The sequence below is a fragment of the Danio rerio genome, chromosome 19 (genome assembly GCF_049306965.1).
Source record: "Danio rerio strain Tuebingen ecotype United States chromosome 19, GRCz12tu, whole genome shotgun sequence".
Taxonomy (NCBI): Eukaryota; Metazoa; Chordata; class Actinopteri; order Cypriniformes; family Danionidae; genus Danio; species Danio rerio.
This window is the reverse complement of record NC_133194.1, coordinates 6,037,876-6,062,853: the sequence shown is the minus strand read 5'-3', so window position 1 is coordinate 6,062,853 and position 24,978 is coordinate 6,037,876. Positions and strand designations below refer to the sequence as shown.

The following is a 24,978-nucleotide window of genomic DNA, read 5'->3' as shown; positions in this document are numbered from 1 at the left end:
TTGAGCCAACCTGTTAGGAGGATTTTAAAGGAAGATGGCCCTGTGCAGACTGGCAGTTACCTACAACACGCCTTCAGACAATAAGCTCTTCTTGGCATGTTTACCTTGCACATTAGATCCATTAACTCTTCAGAGAATGCTACAATATCTGTTGTTGTTAGGTCAGTTTATCGAAAATACCTTTAAGACACTGTCAGGACTATTCAGGACATGCATGCTTAAATTCCTAAAATAAATAAAACATAGAGCAGATTTAATGAAAAGAAAGTGAAAAGATTTGCACAATGACTTTAGCAGCTGCACATGCATTTGTGGGATATGCAAATTGCAAATTATATGGGAGGAGATTATTTAAATGAATCACATAAGGTGATTCTGTGAATTCAGTTCACTGTTTGCCTAAAAAGCATATTATAAAGCCCATTTTGTTTACACTATGTAAATGAAAAGGAGTGGCGTCCTTTATTATACACTCACTGGCCACTTTATTAGGTACACTTGTCCAACTGGATGGTCGGGTCAGAATTTGGCGTCAACAACGTGAAAGTATGAATCCATCCTGCCTTGCAGCAACAGTTCAGGCTGGTGGTGGTGGTGTAATGGTGTGGGGGATAATTTCTTGGTATACTTTGGGCTCCTTAGTTCCACTTGAGCATTGTGTCAACGCCACAGCCGACCTAAGTATCGTTGCTGACCTTCTCCATCTCTTTATGATCACAGTGTACCCATCCTCTGATGGCTACTTCCAGCAGGATAACGCGCCATGTCAAGCACAAACCATCTCAGACAATGAGTTTACTGTACTCAAATGGCCTCCACAGTCACCAGATCTCAATCCAATAAAGCACCCTTGGGATATCAACAAATCTGCAGCAACTGCGTGATGCTATAATGTCAATATGGACCGAAATCTCTGAAGAATATTTCCAGTACCTTGTTGAATCTATGCCACGAAGGATTAAGGCAGTTCTGAAGGCAAAATGTTGTCCAACCTGGTACTAGTAAGGTGTACCTAATAAAGTGGCCGTTGAGTGTACATGCAGAAGTTTCCACATCTAACTTTTCTGCGTCTCTACGCTTGCTCTTTTTAGTAAATCTGTTCCTGTATGATATACCAATGGGTCTTAAAGGGATAGCTCACCCAAAAAGGATATTTTCCTCAACATTTGCTCATCCTAATTGTTTCCTCGTTTGAACACTAAACAAGATATTCTGAAGAATGTTGAGAGGAAAACATCTACATAGGGACAATAAATAATATGAAAGTCAGTGGATGTCTTTTTTACATTCTTTAGTGTACACTACCTGACAAAAGTCTTGTTGTCGATCCCAGTTGTAAGAGCAACAAATAATAACTTGACTTCTAGTTGATCATTTGGAAACGTGGCAGAAGGTAGATTTGTCTGAGGAATCATCTGTTGAACTGCATCCCAATCATCACTAATACTGCAGAAGACCTACTGGAATCCACATGGACTCAAGATTCTCACAGAAATCAGTCATATTTGGTGCAGGAACAATGATGGTTTGGGGTTACATTCAGTATGAGGGTGTGCGAGAGATCTGCAGAGTGGATGGCAACATCAACAGCCTGAGGTATCAAGACATTTGTGCTGCCCATTACATTACAAACCACAGGAGAGGGTGAATTCTCCAGCAGGATAGCGCTCCTTCTCATACTTAGGCCTCCACATCAAAGCTCCTGAAAGCAAAGAAGGTCAAGCTGCTCAAGAATTGGCCAGCCCAGACGCCAGAAATGAACATTATTGAGCATGCCTGGGGTAAAATGAAGGAGGAGGCATTGAAGATGAATCCAAAGAATCTTGATGAACTCTGGGAGTCCTGCAGGGACGCTTTCTTTGCCATTCCAGATGACTTTATTAATAAGCGATTTGAGTCATTGCAGAGATGTATGGATGCAGTCCTCCAAGCTCATGGGAGTCAGACACAATTATTATCTCTGTTTCCACTGCACCATGACTTTATATTCTATACTGTACATTATTTCTGTGACAAGACCTTTGTCTCAGCAAAGTCAGACCTTATTGTCCTAATGAACTAATTAACAATCAAGGCATGATCATATTTTATTTTGGTAAAATAAGCATAATCTAGAGGCCTTTGCCTTTCATATTAACCACTTCTGATACCAAATGATCAACTAGAAGTCAACTTATTATTTGTTTTTCCTAAAATGTGAATTGGCAACAAGACTTTTGTCAGGTGGTGTATCTTCCTTTGTGTTAAAAAGAAAGAAAGCAACTCAAAAAGGTTCGGAACAAGTTGAGGATTAGTAGATGTTGACAGAACTAAGATTTTTGGGTGGACTGCCCCTTTAAAATTAGATTAAATGCACAGTTTGACACATTTGCATGATTACATTGCCCAATAGGATTATAGCGTTTCTTCAAGCCAGAACCTCATTTTCTGCAGTGGAAATGTGTATAATGGTTTGAGTTTGCAGCTAGGAACCTACATAGGAACCATTTTAGGGGACTTTCTTTTTGGCAACTCATTTCTTCTAAAACACTGCTGTAAAAACACACTTTCACTTTTAGAGAGCATACAGTGAATAAACCACAAACAAATGATCACCATCATTACTCCTCTCTATTCTGATCGGAAGTGTAAGCCATCAGGAGGAGTTATCATAATAATAACTTTCCTCACTTTCTTCCTCTGTTGCTCTTTGTGTCCCCCGTGACGTCTGCTCCACGGATTCACCTGCTCTAATTCCTTAACAGGATTGCAGATTCCCGGATATCCACTTAGAAACTGATTAGGCGAGCTCAACTCATTAGCTCTGACAAACCAATTCAAAGCCAAAGAACAAGCCCCCTCCTATTGAGCCTTTACCAAACCTACACCAATGACCCTTACACAAATGGCAGATCGGTTATTAAACTGCTCTAATGAGATAACAACTAGTCTATTATGCTTTAAACAGGATGCAAAATGATTGTAGAATCAATACGGAGAACTTTACGACACTCCTAAGATGTTTGTGAATCTGACGTATTCGTGTTTACCCAATTTACCTTACTTGCTTTACTTCCAACAGATACACGGTTAAACTAAATCAAATGAATAAAATTAAATGGTTTCCATTTAAAATTCTGCAACATTGGGTTGGAAATATAATTGGTAAACTATCCTTAATGCTTGCCTAAAGCGCCTACATGATAAAAGTGGTATAAATTCATTGAAAATCACAGATTTTTTATACTTTTTTCATACAACTTATTAAAAATGAGCCAAATTAATACAATTCTTGAGGCTTTTTTGGGACAACCTGATTGTTTTATGTTGAATCCACTTAAAACAATTAAGTTAACTTAATGGATTTGTGTTGGAAGAACATGAAGCAATTGTGTGAAACCCAATATTTTACACAGTTAAAAACACAGTCACTATTTTAAAGCCTTTTGCTTGGGTTTCCATTGGTGTAGCTCAATCAAGTTTGTTGCGTTTTTAACCAATGATCCAACTTCTCTCATGCATAATCCCGGATTCATCACTTTCTGCGCTCACTTTTGCTTCGTCTTTCGACTCCATAACCTGATTTTCCATCGCAATCGGTTTACCTGTTCCCTGCCCTCCCCCTTTCCCCTCTCTCTTTCTCTCTCTTACCCTTTCTCTGCCCATCTTTTGGCTTATCCTTTCATCCCTGATCTCCTTCATCCCCTCCAATCCTCATCTGTTCCTCTTGCAGAGACGGGGGAAGAGACGAGAGAGTTTTTCCACAGGTAAGTTGCATCCTGTCTGTTGGGGAACCTGTGGGAGGCACAGAGAGATACGATTGAAGAGCTGTTTTGTGGACTAAGCAGAAAAGAGACTGAGAGAAAGAGAGAGAGACTTGGAGTAATAGAGAAGACAAGAAGCCTTTGTTGGTAGTGAGGTGAGTTTGTTCGTCGTCTTTTATTAGGTCGTGCAGTGATCTGAACTGGCGAACAAATCTATAAAACTTGGGCTTAAAGAGGATAGTTTACCCAAAAGTGAAAATTCCTTCTCACTTTTCTGATTGGTCGGAACCAATTAGACTTTGTTTTTTTCTTCTGTTGAGGTATTTGGAGGAATGCTGCTAGCCATTGACTTCTAGAGTCTTTTATGTTTCCTATTACGGAAGTCAATGCATACCAGCATTCTACATAATGTCTAGTTTTGTGTTCAATGAAAGAAAAAAACCCATGAAGGCTTAAAACCATTGGGTGTACTATCTCTTTAAGACATTTCCATGCCTTTTTAGTAACTTTGTATGAAAGTATAATGCACAAAAACTCTTAGAATGTGACAAACAGATGCAAAATGCTTAGTAAAATGTGTTAAATAAAAAAAAAAAAAGCATTTTAAGAATATAACTTGTAGTGATCCTAGTTTAATCTTTGGAGAATTACCTGAAACAACCTATCAAGTAATGGTAATTTGGAATTTTGTTTATTTTTATTGATTTCAATTGGTATTTCGAGAATGCACTGAAGATTTTCAGAATCAAATTTGGTCCTTGATACACATTTACTACAGTAATCGCAATTAACTATGCATATAATTGCATTCAACTAGCCCTAAACTTAATCCTCATTGACCTTAAACATGTAGTAAGTAATACTACTTTGCACTTAAATATATGTCAATAATATTTTGGCTTTTATACTAATGCATTCCTCTGGATGTTTGGTTCTAAACAGATCATGAGGTCGCAACTTGTAAACTTGACCAATTTGTAGGATTAAACTAATGCTACAGCTGCTCTTAAGCTTAAAAGTCATGAGATTCATAGCATCCAGACGAACATTCTTGTAAAATCGATCACATAAATCAAACATCGCAGAAGGTATACACTCAAAAAAGGTCATTTCTTCCTCTTTTCATTGCGTTTTGTCTTTGATCTCCGAACCCCGGGTACCAACTGATCTCGTCGCAAAGAGCAGTCGGTAATCGGATGACAGGAGATTTGATAAACCACCCCCCTGGGAGCTCCTGCAGGGGCTTAGACCTTTCTTCTAGCCCTCCTCGGCATCAATAAAACAACTGTGCTCTCATCAAGAGCTGAACTCATCATGATCTTGTAGCTATTATATCATATGATCAATCGATCGTCAGCTACACAATGCAAGATCATGGTTTCTACAGAAGACTAGTCTCTATTTAACAGTCATTTAAGTTAATTAGGATTTCCAGCTTGACAATTTCTCGTAGTTTTCTCGAGGTAAATTCATACGGCGGTCGAGTATCTCCATATAACTTTTTAAACCTTTGATATTTAAGCAGATCTCAGGTTAAGTTGATTACCATTGCATTAGATGCAGATTGCATTGTTGCAGATCTGCCTGCTTTTTTGCACATTACTGTTAACGGGAAGGCTTGATTGCTTCCATATTGAGGATTTTAAATTACCATTAGTCTGATGCAAATACAATTTAGCTTTTTTATTTGAAATTGCATATGTATTCAGTATTTTAATGTGAACAGGAGGCTTCAACGGGACTGGTTCAGTTTTGAAGGACTCATTTGGGAGTTTTCCTTGATGCCTTTTAAGCTGCTTGGTGCAGATGTCAATGTTTGAATAGTACATCTAATTAACGCCTGAGCTGTAAAGCATTTTCTGCTTAGCATTTCCTATAAAATATTAGCAAACTCTTCCAAATCAGATTAATCTCTACAGTTTTTAAATGACACATATCATTCCACTATTTCTGTCTTGCTTAGTGAGATTTTACACTCAGCTTAATTACTGTACAGTGAGTTTTTTTAACATTGAAACAAAGTCAGATTTCAATATAGTCATCAATACTTGATCTCTATTAAGTTTTATACGTATTATTATTAGATCAATACAGGTGATGTAATAGCCTCAAGGCCTAGTTCAGATTTATTTTATTGCATATATAGCCATTTTCAACTAGGATATGACTATATTACTCGTATTAATTTTCGTTTTTTTTTTGTTTTGTTTTTTTGCTTTTAGCTTGTGCTATTAAACACCCCGATCAACAGCAGCCATGGGTGAAATGGAACAGATGAAAAAGGAGGCTGAAGGCCTGAAGACACAGATTGAGGTGAGATTGGTGTTTAGTCTTGTATTTATATCTACTGTCAGGATTGATGAAATGCATGCAGCGAATGATTAAAAACCACTAATAACTTAGGATTTCTGCAGTTGACCTTATTGCATATGAATTTGTAGGAGTTTCACTTTCAGACACAAAATTGTTCTGAACGTATTTGAAGTCAAACAACATGATCTACTGAGGTCATTTTACTAGTATCTGCTCTATTATTTAACACCATGTTTTAACCGTTGGTCCGGCTTGCTTGCAACCTAACTGATACCCTAATGAGCTGTTTTTCTTTATAAGTGTGTGCTTTGTCTGTAGATCACTTGCACCTACATCAGTGCTTTTTAGCACTCTTTAGTAAATCTGGCTCTTTCCACACTTAAATTTGACACAGGAACACAGATTAAAAATAAATCATTAAATGTGAACGATTTGCTAATGTAACAAACTATTGGCTTCCATTTCTAGGCGGCTCGCAAAGCAGCCCATGACACAGACATGGCGGCAGCCGCTGCTGGAGTGGCTCCAGCCCCTCGGGTCCAACTCAAGACCAGAAAGACCCTCAAAGGTCACCTGGCCAAAATCTACGCCATGCATTGGTGTACAGACAACAGGTGAAAGCATCATTCCGAACCAAATCCAGTTACATTCGAGACATGCTAAACTATAGACTATAGAAAGTCATCATACCCCTTTGAAATAATGACTTTATTTGACATACAGCCTGAAATCAAATCACATTTCAGTCTTTGAAATGTTATGCAGCCTTCCCCTAACCTACTACTTTGACTAAAAGTGAGTAAAGGTATTGATTTTCACAAGGTATGATGATTTTCATACTGTATTGAGGGCTTGGTAAAAAAAATAGATAAACATGTCAGAAAGTTAAATATATGTTGCCCTTTGTTGTCACGTGATCTGCTCAACCAGGTTAATAGCTCTCACACAGAAATCAGCTAAACCTTGTGGTCACCTTGAATTAGCTAATTCTTAGTTAGATCAATTATCAGGGTCAGAGGCCTGAAACAGGCTTTAAGCCTTGCTGTGTTCAAGAAGCTGTACTCAACGTGTCTGGGACACAGAAAGATTAAAAGCATTGTAGAAAAATAAGCAATTTGATACAAAAATCTTATGTCCGGTGTTCAGAATAATATATTTTCTTGTTGTCTTTACCACTCTTTCTTCCCTATTTTTTTTAGACTAATGGTCAGTGCATCACAGGATGGCAAACTTCTCATCTGGGATGCTCACTCTGGAAATAAGGTGATTTAAGTGAAGTTTTGTGAAATTTCGAGAGGAGCACGTGCTTATGAATGATAGCACCTGGTGCACATTAGCTAACACTGATTCACCAATCAGACGACTCCTTAACCACTATAAATAACCAGAGTATCTTACTTCAGCCATCTTCGTCTTGAAGAATCCTCCCTTCCACCCCTACTCCTCCCATTTCCTAGTCAGGGCAGCACGGAGGCCTAGTGGTTAGCACCACGGCCGCACAGCAAGAATGTCACCAGCTCGGACACTTCCTGGCCAGGTCGGCATTTCTGTGCGGAATTTGCATATTCTCCTTGTGTTTGCATGGGTTTTCACCGGGCTCTCCGGTAAAAAAAACAACAAAAAAAAACATGTAACATAAGTAAATTGACAAATCTAAATTGACAGCATAGACACTTCATAGCATTAATCTACTTCCATCATTATCAAGCAGGGGGAGTTCTCATGACCTACCTGAACTCGGACTCCCCTCTCACCCTGCAATGGGAGGGAACCCCGTGCTCGAGGATCTCACGAGTTCAGGGCTTTCTCCCGGGACAGTATGCCAAACAAGCTCCATATTCAATCATCAGCTAAGGCCGAACTTTTGAAATATCCATTAAGAAAAGATTAGCAATCATTTTAAGTTATTGTATATTATATAGATTAGCTGTCTATAAATATCGTGGGCTGTGCACAAACAATTGCTTTATTGCTGCTTGTTCAATTGACTTATTTAAAATAAACTAAAACAACACAATTACTGAGTTTTTTGAGGGACAACTTAAATGCCTTATGTTCAATTAACCTAAATGTGTAAAAATCTAATAAGAAAACTTAATTTCTTCATGTTGTAAACAGCATTTTTTACAGTCTACTCTAGTTTATTTTTTTTTTGCTGCTTGTTCAACGACTTATTTAAGATAAGCTAAAACAACACAAGTACTGAGTTTTTTGGGGGGACAGCTTAAATGCTTTATGTTCAATTAACTTAAATTGGTAAAAATCCCCTTAAAAAAACCTTAATTCCTTCATGTTGTAAACAGCAGTTTTTTACAGTCTACGCTCAAAAAAATTATTATTTTTTGCTGCTTGTTCAAACCACTTATTTAAAATAAGCTAAAAAAATACAATTACTGAGGTTTTTGGGGACAACTTAAATGTTTTATGTTCAGTCCACTTGTATTTGTAAAAACATTTATGATAACCTAATTGATTTGTGTTGGGAATTGTGCTGAACCCAGCATTTTTTACAATGTACATCAAACTGTAACAAGCTAAGTCAGCTGTAGCTCTTGCAGGACATATATTTTTGCATTATATCATATACAGCATAAAAAGTGAGTAAACCCATTGCCTTGAAAATGTTGATTTTACTTAAAAACATTTAAGTATTTCTGTTGTAATTGAGAACTGTTAGGTTGACTTAACTAACTTAGTTTTTATAAGTAAGCATGTTGCAGTAATGCATGTTGTTCATTTACACTGTAAAAAATGCTGGGTTCCACTCAATTCCTTTATGTTGTCCCAACACAAATTAAGTTAACTTAATTGTTTTTACAAATGTAAGTGGATTGAACATAAAACAATTGAGTTTTCCTCCCCAAACACTCAAGAATTGTATTGATTTAACGCATTTTAAAAAAGAAGTTTAAACAAGCATCAAAGATTTTTTGAGTCTACTTAGTCATTTGAAGGCAATGAGTTTACTCACGTTTTAAGCCGATCACTTTTTACAGTGTAATGTCCTGTATAAAATTAGGTATTAAAGAAATTATCATCTAAATACATATATTTTTATTTTTAAAGCAGAGGTTTGAACACTAAAACGTGATAACTTACTTTAAAAAAGTGAATAAATTTTTTGCCTTAAAAAGGACACGTAGACTTAATTTTTTTAAATGTGGGTAAATCTATTATTAATCTGTTACAATTAAGTTAACCTAACTTAATATTTAGAATTATCAACATACGCTGTAAAAAATGCTGGCTTCATCGATTTGTGTTGGGACAACATGATGGAATTAAGTTAACTTAATTGTTTTTACAAATGTAAGTGGATTGAACAAAAAACAATTGAGTTGTCCTCCCAAAACACTCAACAATTGTATTGATTTAGCACATTTTAAATAAAAAGTTTAAACAGGCAGCAAAGATTTTTTTGAGTGTACTTAGTCATTTAATGGCAATGAGTTTACTCACGTTTTAAGCCGATCACTTTTTACAGTGTAATGTCCTGTATAAAATTAGGTATTAAAGAAATTATCATCTAAATACATATATTTTTATTTTAAAGCAGAGGTTTGAACACTAAAACGTGATAACTTACTTTAAAAAAGTGAATAAAATCCTTGCCTTAAAAAGGACAAGTCAACTTAATTTTTTAAAAATGTGAGTAAATCTATTATATTTCTGTTACAATTAAGTTAACCTAACTTAATATTTAGAATTATCAACATGCACTGTAAAAAAATGCTGGGTTCCACACAATCGATTTGTGTTGGGACAACACGATGGAATTAAGTTAACTTAATAGTTTTTACAAATGTAAGTAGATTGAACATAAAACAATTAAGTTGTCTTCTCAAAACACTCAAGAATTGTATTGATTTAACACATTTTAAATAAGAAGTTTAAACAAGCAGCAAAGAGTTTTTTGAGTGTACTTAGTCATTTGAAGGCAATGAGTTTACTCACATTTTAAGCCGATCACTTTTTAGTGTAATGTCCTGTGTGAAATTAGGTATTAAAGAAATTATTAACTAAATATACTGTATAAATATTTTTATTTTAAAGGAGAGGTTTGAACACTAAAACGTGATAACTTACTTTTAAAAAGTGAATAAAATCGTTGCCTTAATTTTTTTTTTTTAATGTGAGTATATCTATTATAAATCTCTTACAATTAGGTCAGCCTAACTTAATATTTAGCGTTATCAACATACGCTGTGAAAAATGTTGGGTTCATCGATTTGTTTTGGGACAACACGATGGAATCAAGTTAACCTATTAGTTTTTAGAAATGTAAGTGGATTGAACACAAAACAATTAAGTTGTCTCAAAGAACCCTGCTGTTTAGCTCATTTTAAATAAGTAGTTTGAACAAACAACAAACATAATTTTTGGAGTGTAGTTTATTCATATAATATTTTTAAGGCAACTAATTGCAGCCAACTTGACTTCACCAAGTAGGACATGTTCCTGGATTGACATCTATGTTGATCCCGAAACAACATTCCATTGAGAATTAAGGGAAATGTTTACTGTTTATGTTACGTTCAGGCTTATGGTTTGGTTTATGCACTTCTACATGATTGTTTTCCAACTATTGATCTGATTTGTGGAATAATTTGCAGTTATGGTTGGGTTTAGCGGTAGGGAATAGCTATGGATCACATTTTCCAACAAAATGCTCCAGGATCAACACAGATGTTGATCGCATTATACTTTACAAAATCATGACGTGCTCTAATCGCTTTAAAAGCAATGGATTTACTCACTTTTTTAAAGTAAAGAAATAGCTTTTTACAGAATATAATCAGTTGTGAAAATACTTATTTCTGTCTCTTCAATTCAATTCAAGTTTATTTATATAGCGCTTTTCACAATAATTATTGTTTCAAAGCAGCTTTACAAAAAGCACACATTATTGCATTGTATTCAAAACTAGAAAAGTCAAGGTTATTAGTTACCATAACTTTATTAGTTCCTAATAATATTAACTATTAACTAGCAAATAATAATCAATTATTAACAATAAATATAAATACATATAAATAAATATTTTTAGCAAATAATAAATAATTAATAATTAAATATAATTATATATAAACATAGTTAGCCTGCAGTTATATAGTATGTAGAGTCAATAAGAGCGTAACTGGAATGCTGCATGATATTATTACCAGTTTTAATTAGTTTTGCGATTACATTTGATGATGCACAAATGAAAAAGTTCAATAAAATTCACCATTTTTTTTTTGCTTCTTTCATCAGGTCAATGCTGTTCCCCTGAAGTCCTCATGGGTGATGACCTGTTCATACGCTCCTTCTGGAAATCTCGTGGCCAGCGGCGGACTGGATAACATGTGTACCGTCTACAACTTGAAGACACCCGTAATCAAGACTGTGAAAGAGCTGGATGCTCACACAGGTACAGAACACACCTGAAGATCAAACAAGAGACTTTACTTTCTCGCATACTTGTCTGCAAGTATCTGCCATGTTGTGTCTCTCTATTATTCGTAGGTTACTTGTCCTGTTGCCGTTTCATAAGTGACACTGAGATCGTCACCTCTTCCGGTGACACCACATGGTTTGTGACTATCTTTTACGTTTAAATCAATGGTTTTGTTACAATCTGCTAAAATAGAGAACGCTGAAAGACATGATCCATTGGATTTTACTCACATTTTTAAAGGTAAGGGGTTGCACACAAGTTATCCCTGCTGAAAAATCCAGCTTAAACCAGCCTAGGCTGGTTTTCCAGCCATTTCCAGGCTGGTTTCCAGTCATTTCAAGTCTGGTCTTAGATGGTCAGGCTGGAAAATGACCAGCTAAATCCAGCTAAAGCCAGCTTGACCAGCCTGGTCAAAGCTGGACATAGCTGGTTTTGGCTGGACTCCTAGCCTGGCTAGGCTGATCAAGCTGGTTTTAGCTGGTCATCTCCCAGCCTGACCAGCTAAGACCAGGCTGGAAATGGCTGGAAACCAGCTAAAACCACCCAACCAGCCTAGGCTGGTTTAAGCTGGATTTTTATGCAGGGATATGGGCTGAATTTAAACAAACAAATTAAATTTAGTAATGCTCAACTTAATTTATTTGTTTAAATCCAGTCCATATAAATAGTTCGCAACCACTTCATCACTTCATCTTCGGAGCAGAAATTAACATATTTTAGATGGAATCCAAGAGCTCTCCATTGACAGCAATGGTATAGAGACATTCAAAGTCCAGAAAATAAACCAAAAATGTCTTCAAATGTAATCATACGAAGCTCCAAAAACACTTTTGTGCGCCAAAAACTTTTTTCGCCAATGTTTTCTCTTCCTTGTGTGCACAGGCATATGCATCATATAACTGTGGGTAATACAACATTTGGCCATTAGCACAACATGCAAACATTGTATTGCCTGTAGGAAACGAAACATTCAAGACAGGACATAGATAAAGTCGTTTTTACTGAATTTTTGGTGCACAAAATTGTTGTTGGAGCTTTCTATGATTCCATTTGAAACACTGAAGACACATAGATAATGTTTTTGATTTATTTTCTGGACCATTGCTCCAAATGGAGAATAAAGCCTGATTTATATTTCTGCGTCAAGTGATTGGCGTGACCCACGGCAGGGCCGGAGGGGGACTCTTTTTCAGCCCTGGAGTTTCAAGCCTCAGACCGGCCCACCTCAGTTCACCACTGACTATATTAAAAAAGGTTATTTCCAATTCAGTTTCTAATTACACTATCACGTCTTTTTTGAGAAAAAAGCTCTTTTAGAACTTCAAATGTGCAACAACCCTTACAGTATTATGTCTTGACAATAAAAATGAAAAAAAAAAAATGTTACTTAGACAAGGACCGAACCCAGGTTGGCCGCGTCATAAATTAGCGTACTAACCACTGTACCACAACAACTGTATGATGAATGGTGACTTATCTAGTTATATCATCATTAACCTGCAGGCTGCATCCTGCTCACGAGGCTACGAGAAAATAGATAAAAAGAGCAGAGCTGCGGTAAAATAATAAATAAGAAGGCTGTGGTCAAGTAAATAAATAAATTATTTTTAAAAAGTGTGACTGCTGAGAGCAATAGATTCTGGAACTAGGGACACCGGCCCTCGCGGCCAAAAAACGGACCGGCCCACCGGGAATTCTCCCGGTCCTCCCGATTAGCCAATCCGGGCCTGACCCACGGCAATGCCATGCATTTATACTTCTGTGCACTGTTTGAGTTGCTCTGCAGGAACACTTCCAAACCGCTAGCTGGCAGTGAGGTTTTTATGTTCCTCTGTGTCGAGTTTCTACGCTGGTGTATTGTGTTTTTCTGAACGCTACCTTAGTGTAGAAGTGGCTTAAACTTACTCATTTTGAGGCGGGAAACACTCGCTCCAACGGTTTCGTGCAGCTTTAGGTCCCACCCACACTCATCAGCGCTATTAAGCTGACTAATTACAGAGCTTGCGATACACGTCATTGCGACAGGTAGTTACAATTTCGAAGAGGTGCGTCAGCGTCTGCAATAGCCACAGCAAGGGCTATGCAACCAGGCTGCGCCAGAACATATGCAGAAGTATAAATCAGCCTTAAGAGAGCTTGTGGATTTTATCTAAAAAATATGTTGGATCTAAAGTACTTCTGTTCCTGGATGATGCTTAATGACTAAGGGCTCTATTTTGACAGTCCATGCGCAAAGTGCAAAACGCAGGGCGCAAATGCTTTCAGGGCATGTCAGGACGCGTTTTTGCTAATTTAAGGACGGGAAATCTGCCTTGCGCTTCGGCGCATGGTCTAAAAGGGTTGAGTTCATTTTCTTAATGAGTTATAGGTGTGTTTTAAGAATAAACCAATTAGAGTCTCATCTCCCATTCCCTTTAAGAGTCAGCTGCGTCGCGCCACCAGAGCGCATTCACTATTTACAGGACGCAAAGTAAGTCTAAGTGGAAAAAATGAGCATTTCACTAGCAAACAGTTAACAGTTGACAGTTTTTTAACAGAAAACTGTTAAACAGAGCATCTACCGCGTGAGAATGAGAGATAATGGATCTACTTTCACTTTCGCTCTTGGATAGGGAAACCTTTACGCACAGACATCAATTAGCTTATATATAATTAATTTTGTTTGTTAAGCACAAATATTCGTTTCAAAACTATTTCTAAATTCAGTTCTAATTTCCAGCAAACGAATAAATGAATAATAATAGCAAAATGTGCTCAAAAACCTGAGTTATATCCTAAAACACATGCTGTGCCCCATATGGTCTAAAACCTGACAGGTGGGCAAATCTAAGCTTGTTTTTAATAAAACAAATATAAATATGGATATAATAAATAATACTGCTAATAATAATAACAGTATACAAAAGCAAATTGTTATGAATGAACTGAAAAAGCCTCCCGAGATGAAGAAGACATAAAAGCAGTGATTTTTCATATTTATGTAGGCTAGAAAATAATATGTTTTGTAATATTTTAATCCTTTATATTTATATCCTATATCTATTCTTATTATATCCTATATATATATATCCTTAATATTTACATTTTTTCATATGTAAAGATATTTGCCTATTGCTCTCTTGTGCGTATTAAGCAGTGTGTAAGCGAGGCGCAACTCTGAGCCGGAGTTTAGACCGGGTTAGTTTTGGTCTAATGAAAAATCTATCATAGTTTCTTAAAATAGCAACGCGCCAGCAGTGCGCCTCAGAACGCCTTCCTTTTTAGACCAGAATGCCTATGGGCGCACAAATGAGCACTAATGCATTTGCTATTTAAACAGCGTAGCACAACGCCTCAAAACGACTCTGGCGCCAAGCTGAAACTACCAAAAGACTACTGCGTCACGCCTTGCGCCACACTGCGCCAGGTGTATGATAGGGACCTAACACTTAATGATCTTAACCAACAATTTTTTTTATTTTCGTTTGACGTGTACAGAAAGCTATTATGCTATAACAAAATCTATTTTAAAGCTTGAATATTTCAGTCCCATTCACTTGGATTGCACGGAAGATGCAATTTTAAGTAAATGATGACAATATTTTAATTTTTTGATTGAACTTTCCCTCCAAATGACAGGATTTTCTAATAAAATGAAACCTAAAATCAATGAAAAATCAGCCATTTTATTTTAATTACTGAAGTAAAAAGTCTTTCTTAGCCAATTATTGTTTAGTATGGCAAGCATTTTGACTTTTGCTTAATATCACTAAGGAGTTAGGGGGGCACGGTGGCTCAGTGGTTAGCACTGTCGCCTCACAACAAGAAGGTCGCTGGTTTAAGTCTTGGCTGGGCCAGTTGGAATTTCTGTATGGAGTTTGCATTTTCTCCCTGTGTTGGAGTGGGTTTCCTCCGGGTGCTCCAGTTTCCCCCACAGTCCAAAGACATGCGCTACAAGTGAATTGGATAAACTAAAAGTGGTGAAGGAGTTTTTCCCCAGTAATTGGTTGCGACTGGAAGGACGTAAAACATTTGGCGACCTCTGAAATAGAGGCTAAGCCGAAGGAAAATGAATTTATAAAGAGTGAAAAAAACAAATACATGCAAAACAAAATGAATGCCTGTGGCTCCTAACGAAAAGTGTGGATTAAAGTTAATAATGCTGTAAATAAGGATGTCAATGGACCAAAACGTCATAGCTTGGCAACCAATCAGAAAACATGCCTTGTGCTCTAATTCCTTCAATTTCTTCACATTTGTTTTCCAGTGCACTGTGGGATTTGGAGACTGGAAAGCAAAAGACGGTTTTCCTGAACCACATTGGCGACTGCATGTGTCTGTCTCTGTCCCCCGACAACAACATGTTCATTTCTGGAGCTTGCGACTCTCTGGCCAAGCTGTGGGACATCAGAGATGGCCAGTGCAAGCAGACCTTCCAGGGTCACACAAGTGACATCAATGCCATCTCAGTAAGTTTAACGCCAAATATTTCAGAAAACGCTGAAGGGTTGCAGCACAGTATGGGTCTTCAGTGGTTCATTAGTAGTTATATGGAGCTCCAAGAGCAATTTTGTAGCACTAATGGCCATGTGTTGTCATTAAGGAACACAAATGAACGTATTTTAGATGAAATCCGAGAGCTTTCTCCTTCTACATATACAGTAATGGTTCAGAAAAGTCCAGAAAAGGAATCAAAAACATTGTCAAATTTTAAGTGTTTTCTTCAGTGGTTCAACTGTAATCAAATGAAGCTCCAAGAACAATTTGTGCACCAAATAATCAGTAAAAAGGATTTTGTCCATCCATGTCCTTTCTTGCATGTTTCATTTACTACCAGCTATACAATATTTGCGTGCTGCACTAATGACCATGTGGTGTATTACCCATAGTGATATGATGCATATGCTTGGCATTGGCAAAAAAAAGTCTTTTTTTACAAGTTTTCTAGAGCAAAAAAGGGTTTTCGGAGCTTCATATGATTTTTTTAAATACATTTTTGGTTTCTTTTCTGGTTTCTGGTTCCTTTCTATGTTTCCATCCAAAGATACCGATTAAAATTTTGACGCAAAATCAAAATATCACATAAAACATTTACGAATAAAGCACTGTTTCCATCCAATGAGTCAAAGAGAACTAAATTTTCACTTCCTGATTAACTGGCACCAAATATCAAAACATTAAATAAAATTTGCTTAGGTAGGAGAAGCCACTGTGGGCCTTTTTTTCCTTTATAATAAGTGAAGTTTCGAGAGGAGCATGTGATATGATCACGGCTGGTCTCCCATATGTAATCATTAGCATTCCAATCGGATCATTCCCGACTCACAATAAATCTCCCAACTAGTATTACTCCCTTATCTTCGTTTTGAAGAGTCCCCCCACAGTGGTGCCCCCAGAAAATGTTTAGGGGTGGCAAGAAGAGGCCGCACCAAGTCTTGCAGTGGCGCACACACACACACACACACACACACACACACACACACACACACACACACACACACACACACACACACACACACACACAAAAATAATTCAGTGTGATGTTATATTTTTGTTTCGGGTAAATAAAATAATGTGGTCTTAATTCATTTAATTTATTACTCTTTAAAAACTCTATTAATCTTTTAAAAAAATCAATAAATTTAAATTCAATAAATAAAAAAATCTATTTTAGTTTAAAACACCTGTCATATACATACACACACACACACACACACATATATATATATATATATATATATATATATATATATATATATATATATATATATATATATATATATATATATATATATATATATAAATAAATAATCAGTTAATTTCGCATACTTTTATTGTACAGCATAGAGTATGTCATGTCTATAATTAATGAAGAATAATAAATGAATTAATAAAACAAACAAATGAAGAAAAGGCATTACTATATACACACACACTGACTATACAGACTCTAATAATATAATTAATTCATATTTATTTTTGAGCCACATCATTATTATTATTGATACAGCTTCTTCTATTGATGTACCTTAAGGTAAATAACAAATTGCCATTGCTTTCTATTGAAGGTGTGTGCGTGCTGTCAACGATGATGGGGGGAGGTAGGGGTGAATCAGCTACATCAGTGGCACCAATCAATCCACAATATTTTAGTGGCTGCTATTTATTTATTGAAATATTGTGAATTTACGCAAGTACATTTGAATTAATAATGTCAACAGCAAAATCATACTGTGGCCAGAGTTTTCACAGGGGTGGCCTGGCCACTTCTTGAAAGCACCCCTGTCCCCCATCCATCCTTCTTTACTAGGGAGAGCTATCAAGAACTACCTGATTTCATATCCCCTGACATGCTTAATTATCTCAGATCTCAAGGTTTTCTCCTGGGACAGCATGCCAAACCTACTAATATTACCAAGTAATATCTAAGCGCGAACTCTTGAAATGACTTACAATGATAGAACGCAATGAATGTGTGTGGCTTTTGGAGATTTTCTTTTTGGAGGTGATAATACTGAACCACTTTGATGACAGACTTTGGCTGAGGTATTTTAGAATGACCAAAACAACCTTTAAGATGTCTTACAATGTAATCGCGCCACAGATGCTGTCTCGTGGTGGCCATTTTGTTATCACATGATCTGTAAAAACAAATTTCGATACGCATGCTGGACTTTATTCAGTTAATGAGTGTTTCCGTCCTGGTTTATGCGCATTTCTTATTATCATTATCAAATAAAAAGTTTATCCTGAAAGTGTATCCTATTTTACGTGCATTTTTAAAATGCATGCACATCTTGACATCTCCATTAAGCATTTTTTAATGTTGATATTTCAAAATTTGCATTAAAAAGGGTGGATGTAAATCTAGTAACGATAATGATGACATTAACTTTCCAACAGTTTCCAAGATTTGAGTTTTTACAATGGGCTCTATGCACAGCTAGTGTTTTTCAGCCAGCGATGAACTTCCAATGAAAAGTTTCTGTGACTATTTTTAATTTAATAAGGTTCTTTTCATTTAATAAGCATTCATTTAGCTGTTCAACCGTGAAACAAGATGAAAGACGTGTAAACGCTAGCACCATCACTCCATTGAAAACACTGGAGTAAAATAAATGACCAAATTTTGATGACTGTGTCAAAAGTGGAATTTAATGCAGTGCTTCTTGTCCGGTCTGAGACCCCCTTTATATGTATAACAATCAGGGGGTGAAGATCATTGATTTTTAAAGAAATTTTGTAACTGAAGCGTAAGCAATTGTGCTAGCTGACTGAAAATTAAAAGTCTGTGTGCCCAGCAAAGCTTACAAGTCTAAATCTTCCTCTTTCTGCAGTTCTTACCCTCTGCCACTGCGTTCATCACTGGCTCGGATGACTGCACATGCAAGATGTACGATATTCGCGCCGATCAAGAAGTGATCTGCTACCAGGATTCAGCCCTGAACAGTGGAGTTACATCAGTGGCTCTCTCCGTGTCTGGACGCCTCATCTTTGCTGGTTATGATGACTTCAACTGCAATATTTGGGACTCACTAAAGGGCGAGAAAGTTGGTGAGTTGAAAGTTTAATAAAGACCCTTTCGAAGGAAATCAAATCACTTGGCGTCATCAAGATAGTTTCATGTCAATGATGGCTATATGAAACCACCCAGATGCTTTATGACTGACATGTAAAGCAACCAATCAAGTTAATTTTGTTGAATAGCAGTACTGGTGTCTTGAAATCTAACAATGATGCACTACACATACTTTCAAGAACCCACAATGTATTATGATGATTGTCACAGCTGTAAACATGATGGATTTCTTAATACATTCAAAGAGGTTTGCCATCATGCATCATGCACACACTTGTCTTGGAAACCCTATAGAATTCAACCAATGAGATGATGACTTTAAAACTTTGGTGTTTCCAAAATTGTATCCATCTGACATTTCGGACCCATGGTCCATGGCCATGAAGTCTGAGCATGAGACTTATATTTAATGGCAGATATTTTTAATCATCCAAAAATTGTCACCTTAGAAATGTAGAGATGTAGATGCTTTTCTTCCAATTATTCATTTAAATACTGAAATTGTAAATGTTTTTTATAAATTGAGAAGAAAAAAAACTAGAACTGTACAAAGAAATAAGTCAAATAAAAGATAATGTCTCAATTTTAATTCTGTGTCAGAAACAGGCTTCTAATCAGGCCTCTATTTATTTTCAAAGGCATATTATAGATATTACTGACACCAATTAATCCACAAAGGGTTTTTATATCCTTTTTGACTTCATAATATTAAATCAGAATGTTTTAACCTTCTGTTCCACAGCTTAATCAATCAATCAATTAGATAAATAAAATCAATATGTACAATTCTTATTGATTTTTAACTGGACTATTGATGTGTTTATTGTATTATACAATTAAACATTTAATTCAAACAACATCCCCTCCCTTTTTAACAGTATCTTTCCTTTGATTGAGGTTTACTACTTCAAGGGGGGCGGGATTAACATGTCACTCGCATGAGATCCACCAGTAACAAACCACCAATCAAACCCTGCCTTAATATTAGCATTGCCGGCAGCTAGCTCTCGGCAACTGTCACATGGTCGCCCACTGTGCCCGGTCAGTACCTGGATGGGAGACCACATGGGAAAGCTAGGTTGCTGCCGGAAGTTGTGTTAGTGAGACCCACAGGGGGCGCTCAACCTGCAGTCTGTGTGGGTCCTAACGCCCCAGGATATTGATAGGGACTCTATACTTCTTATGATGTTAAACTGAGGTCCTGACTCTCTGTCTTTGTTAAAAATCTCAGGATGCCCTTTGAAAAAGAGTAGGGGTTAAACCCTGGCATTCTGGCCAAATTTGTCCAGTGGCCTCCTAACCACCCCTATACCATATATCAATCAGCTGGTGTGTGGTGTGCTGTCTGGCACAATATGGCTGCCGTTGTGTCATCCAGGTGGATGCTGCACAATGGTGGTGGATGAGGAAATTCCCCCCAATGTGTAAAGCATTTTGAGTGTCCAGAAAAGCGCTATATAAATGTAAGGAATTATTATTATTATTATTATTATTATTATTATTATTATTATTATTATTATTAATATAAAAAGTAAATATTTTTTAAAAAGCAGCTTTAAGCCACGATCACGCTGCATTTTTTGCCCCATAGACTTCCGTTCATACACAAGCGAATGCGCCAAACCAGAAACACAAGCTTGTGCGACAAGTTTCACAGTTCACTGCATTGCAAAGTTCAAGCTTGGTGAACTCTGACCTGCGAAATTGCATAACATGACTGTGTGCAACCAATCGAAGATCAAAACATGACCTCTCTGGACAGAGATTTCAAATATGGAGCAAACGTTTGCTTTTTTGATGTCTAATCATCTTGCTTAATCCCGCCCCTTTTTGCAGCTCCGTACGACAGACTTTCGCATGCTCAAACACTAGTGTGATGGTGGCTTTACTCAGCTATATAACACAATAATGAAGAAAAGACTTCTGTTTAAAGTCTTAAGCAGGTCGTACACCAGAAGCGCCGCGCAACACGGCGCGTACATGACAGTTTAAAGTATAGCAGGTCCCACACTAGAAGCGCTGCTCGGCGCCGCGACACAGCGCAAACATGACAGTTTAAAGTATCACACACCAGACGCGCACATTCGAATGATATTTAACATGAAACTAATCAGATGGCGCTCTGTGGCGCGGCTGAAAAATGAATTGCGTCCTGAGCCGTGGCCGGGCGCCGCCGACAGCCGCCGACTTGCGGCGCCTTTGTGTGTATCCTGATAGAAACCTATGTTTAGAATTCTAAAATACATGGCGCTGTGTGGTGCTGCGCGGCGCACCACCGAGCGGCGCTTCTGGTGTGCGACCTGCTTTATTCACACTACGAGCGACTCGCAGCGGCAAAGCGACAAGCACCCGGTTATTTCAGCGGAGGGTGAGCGACTTCCGGCGAACCCCGTAAAAATGAGCGACAGCAAGCGTTGGCGAGCAGCGAGTCGTGTCGAGCTTGGGAATCCTTTAACTTTATGCAAATGAAGAGTGACTTTGTTGAGCGACAGCCAATAAGAGCACCAGTAGAGCTCACGTGATCCTCTCTCAGCTCGCTCAGAGGGTGGTTGTATTCTCTGTGCTGTAGACCTACACAGGCCTGTGATTGCAGTAGGTCGTCACCCAGGGGGGGGGTGAATGGGCGTTGTCAGGCATTGCCGAACTGCATTGTGGATCCGTCGGCACCTCTTCAGTGGTGTTTTGCTACAGAAGTTAGAAATTTCTCAACTTTTCAAGCGCAGACGAAGCGTCAGCCAATCAGATCGCTGCATGCAAATACACCCACTTAGACAGTAGCTGATTTTTGACTAATTTCATTGGTTGACAAAAATTTGCCTCTACTTTCCCCACATCTCAAAAGTCTTGCTATGTATTTTTCTCTCAACGTTGCATTACTGAGAAACAATCTATCGTGCAATAAATAAATAAATTAGTATTTTCACGGTACGTAATCTAGGGTTTCTCAACCACGTTCCTGGAGGACCACCAGCTCTGCACATTTCCATGTCCCCTTAACCAAACACACCATATTCAGATCATCAGCTCATTAGCAGAGACTGAAAGACCAGTAACGGGTGTGCCAGACAAAACAAGCAGTGCTGGTGGTCCTCCAGGAACGTGGTTGAGAAACACCGATCTAATGTAAAGATCTGTAGCTACTTCGGTTTCATTAAAACTCAAATACATGCGCATTAGGAACTAGGATCTTCTTACATACTGTTTTTCCTCTCTCTCTCTAGGTGTGCTTTCTGGCCATGACAACAGGGTGAGCTGCACCGGTGTACCAGGAGATGGCATGTGTGTGTGCACTGGCTCATGGGACAGCTTCTTGAAGATCTGGAACTGAGCCGGATCCTGTCATAAGACAAGAACAAGAAAGAAAGGATAAGGAGAAGGTCGAGAAAGAGGAAGAAAAAACGGTCTAAGCAACAAAGAAGCACACAAAGGTCCAGCTGAATGTGTGGGGATCTCCGGAAGACTGGCTGTTATTAGAATATATAAATGGATTATTTAATTGTAAACATGTAAGTTGCAACTAACAGGAAGTTTGCATTAATGTTATCAAAAAAACGCGACACTCTTGTGACAACAATACGGTGACTTGAATTTATAGTGTTTCTGACAGCTTAAAAAAATAACTAAATAACTAATTGATCATTTAAGAATGAACAAAATAGCATACAATATTTTTTTAGGTGAAAGTTTGCATATTTTTATTTATTAGACGCGATGCTAGAATGCAGAAGAAATTGTACAGTTACTTTTTTTCCAACAAACCACACTGACTGTCTGAGATCTGATGTTGGTGGCTATATTTTGTTTTCATTTCTAACAATCTTTCCCCCTTCAAAATGGCACGATATGATAAAAGAGCAAATTTTAAAATGTATTTACTTCTTTCCTCCTATTGTAGGACTTTTACATGCCAGACAGTTCCTCTTAAATATTGCAGTGGTTACTTGAATACCTTTCTAATAAACATAGTGTTCTGCATTAAACAATACTTTAGTGTGTGTGCAGTGTGTGTCTGTAAAGCTCTGAGCTGTGAAAATGGGTGTTTTTAAGCCATTTTATGACGACTGTCAGCTAGGGCTGCACAATATTGATGTTTTTTTTTCTCTGTGATCTATATTGCAATATGAATACAATTTATCTATATGGAAAGTCATTCATTTAGATTGATCTGGATGATGTTGAAGGGGAGTGAAACGTGCAAGTCTATATATTATTTTATATTTTATATTGTTTATTATACACAGTTGAATTATTAGCCCTCTTTGAATTTTTTTTTTTTTGTTTTGTTTTTTAAATATTTTCCAAACGATGTTTAACAGAGCAAGGACATTTTCACAGTCTGTCTGATAATATTTTTTCTTCTGGAGAAAGTCTTATTTGTTTTATTTTAGCTAGAATAAAAGCAGTTTTTAATTTTTTAAGAACCATTTTAAGGTCAAAATTATTAATTTCAACTGTACATATAATAAACAAACCACAGTCATTAATAAAATACAGTGGAGCAAAAATCAAGTGATATAATTTGTGCTCTCTGGGGAGTCTAACAGTATTTAGGTACATTAATTTAATAATTAAATGTAACATAACAGTGAATATTTTTGATATAATTATTTGATAAGTCCCTTTATTTATCCGGGGTCGCCACAGCGGAATGAACTGCCAACTTATCCAGCATGTTTTTACGCAGTGGATGCCCTTCCAGCCGCAACCCATCTCTGGGAAAATCTTTATTAGTTATAAACCGTATAATTTTTTGTGCCTGAACACTTTAAACTATCTTAAAATCCTCACACAGTTACAGGAATTAATAAAAAAGCCTACAAATGAAAAACTTTCAATATATTATGGTTCAGTTCTGCAGTTTTAACCTGTGGTTTCTGGTCAACTGTAGTCCCAACTTAACATTGTATATCTTGAACAGACACATTGCGATAACTATTGTGCAGCCCTACTATCGGCATCATTTATAACAATGTTGGTTTACAGTATGCATCTATATTTATCGGTTGAATCAATCATTTTATTATGCAAATTTCATGCAGACAAACTTGCATCAGGCACTGTCAGAATCTAGGACAGTGTGAACACTGTAAAAATGATTTCTTACTTAGTTTTTGTCTTGTAGTCCAAATATCTAAATATACTTAAAAAGAAGCATTTTCTAGACAAGTAAAGACATGTTCTCTTGTTTTTAGAAATAATAAGTCAAAATTCTGTGAGTTTTACCTTAAAAAGCTGAATAATATGCAAATGGGGCAAGCAAAATAATCTTATTTCCAACAAGACTATTTTATTTACTCTATTAGCAGATTATTAAGCTTGTTTTAAGGAAAAACTCACCTAACTTTGGCTTATTATTTCTGAAAACAAGACAATATGTCTTTACTTGTCTAGAAAATGCTTCTTGATTTAAGTATTTTTAGATATTTGGACAAGAAACAAGACAAAAACTCACTTTCACTTGATAAATAATATGATGTTAGTCCCATAGAACACTTACCGGCCTTTTTATAAGGTACACCTTATTAGTACTGGCTTGGACCCTCTTTTGCTTTTAGAACTACCTTAATCCTTCGTGGCATGGATTCATATTATTGAAAAGAAAATCTAATGTGTGAAATGTAAGTTAAATAGCATAATAAAATCACCAATAAAAATCAGCCCAGACGAAGTGACTAAGACGGTTTAGTTATCCAGGTCAGAATTTGCGCTCATGTCAATTTACAATCCGAGTCTCAAGTCGGACGCTTTTAGTTCTGCGGTGAAACCTAATTCCTTTAAGTATATTACCACCGACTGCAATCTCAGTCACCTTGGGAAAGTAGATCAGGCAGTTGTTTTTTCTTTCACTTAAGAAGGAAGACATGAGACTTACTCTTAATCCACTTCAATAGAGCTTTTGCCAAAGAAACGTCAGCTGGAACCCGAAG

The 24,978-nt window shown here is 37.0% G+C and overlaps 1 protein-coding gene across 5 annotated transcripts; it reads left to right on the top strand.

Moving 5' to 3' along the window:
• Positions 1-3,688: 3,688 nt before the first annotated feature.
• On the top strand, positions 3,689-23,036 carry gnb3b (guanine nucleotide binding protein (G protein), beta polypeptide 3b). Of its 5 annotated transcripts, none has more exons than XM_005159345.5 (9): positions 3,689-3,746; positions 5,966-6,056; positions 6,525-6,670; positions 7,256-7,319; positions 11,310-11,466; positions 11,562-11,628; positions 15,740-15,941; positions 18,810-19,026; positions 22,273-23,036. In XM_005159345.5, exons 2-9 carry the CDS (start codon positions 6,000-6,002, stop codon positions 22,377-22,379), a joined length of 1,017 nt encoding a protein of 338 aa, XP_005159402.1. In that variant the 5' UTR covers positions 3,689-3,746; positions 5,966-5,999; the 3' UTR covers positions 22,380-23,036. The 5 variants fall into 5 exon arrangements, 4 of the variants coding, with proteins under 4 accessions (XP_005159402.1, XP_073786846.1, NP_998367.1 ...); XM_073930745.1 differs by having other exon boundaries at positions 3,689-5,206; NM_213202.1 differs by lacking the exon at positions 3,689-3,746 and adding an exon at positions 3,751-3,898 and having other exon boundaries at positions 22,273-23,034.
• The last annotated feature ends 1,942 nt before the right edge of the window (positions 23,037-24,978 follow it).

Bases quoted from the DNA above. Each gene is read 5' to 3' on its own strand.
- gnb3b (XM_005159345.5), top strand. From the start codon at position 6,000: ATGGGTGAAATGGAACAGATGAAAAAGGAGGCTGAAGGCCTGAAGACA. The intron at 6,671-7,255 runs GTGAAAGCATCA...TATTTTTTTTAG, and splicing joins CATTGGTGTACAGACAACAG to ACTAATGGTCAGTGCATCAC. The intron at 11,467-11,561 runs GTACAGAACACA...TATTATTCGTAG, and splicing joins AGAGCTGGATGCTCACACAG to GTTACTTGTCCTGTTGCCGT.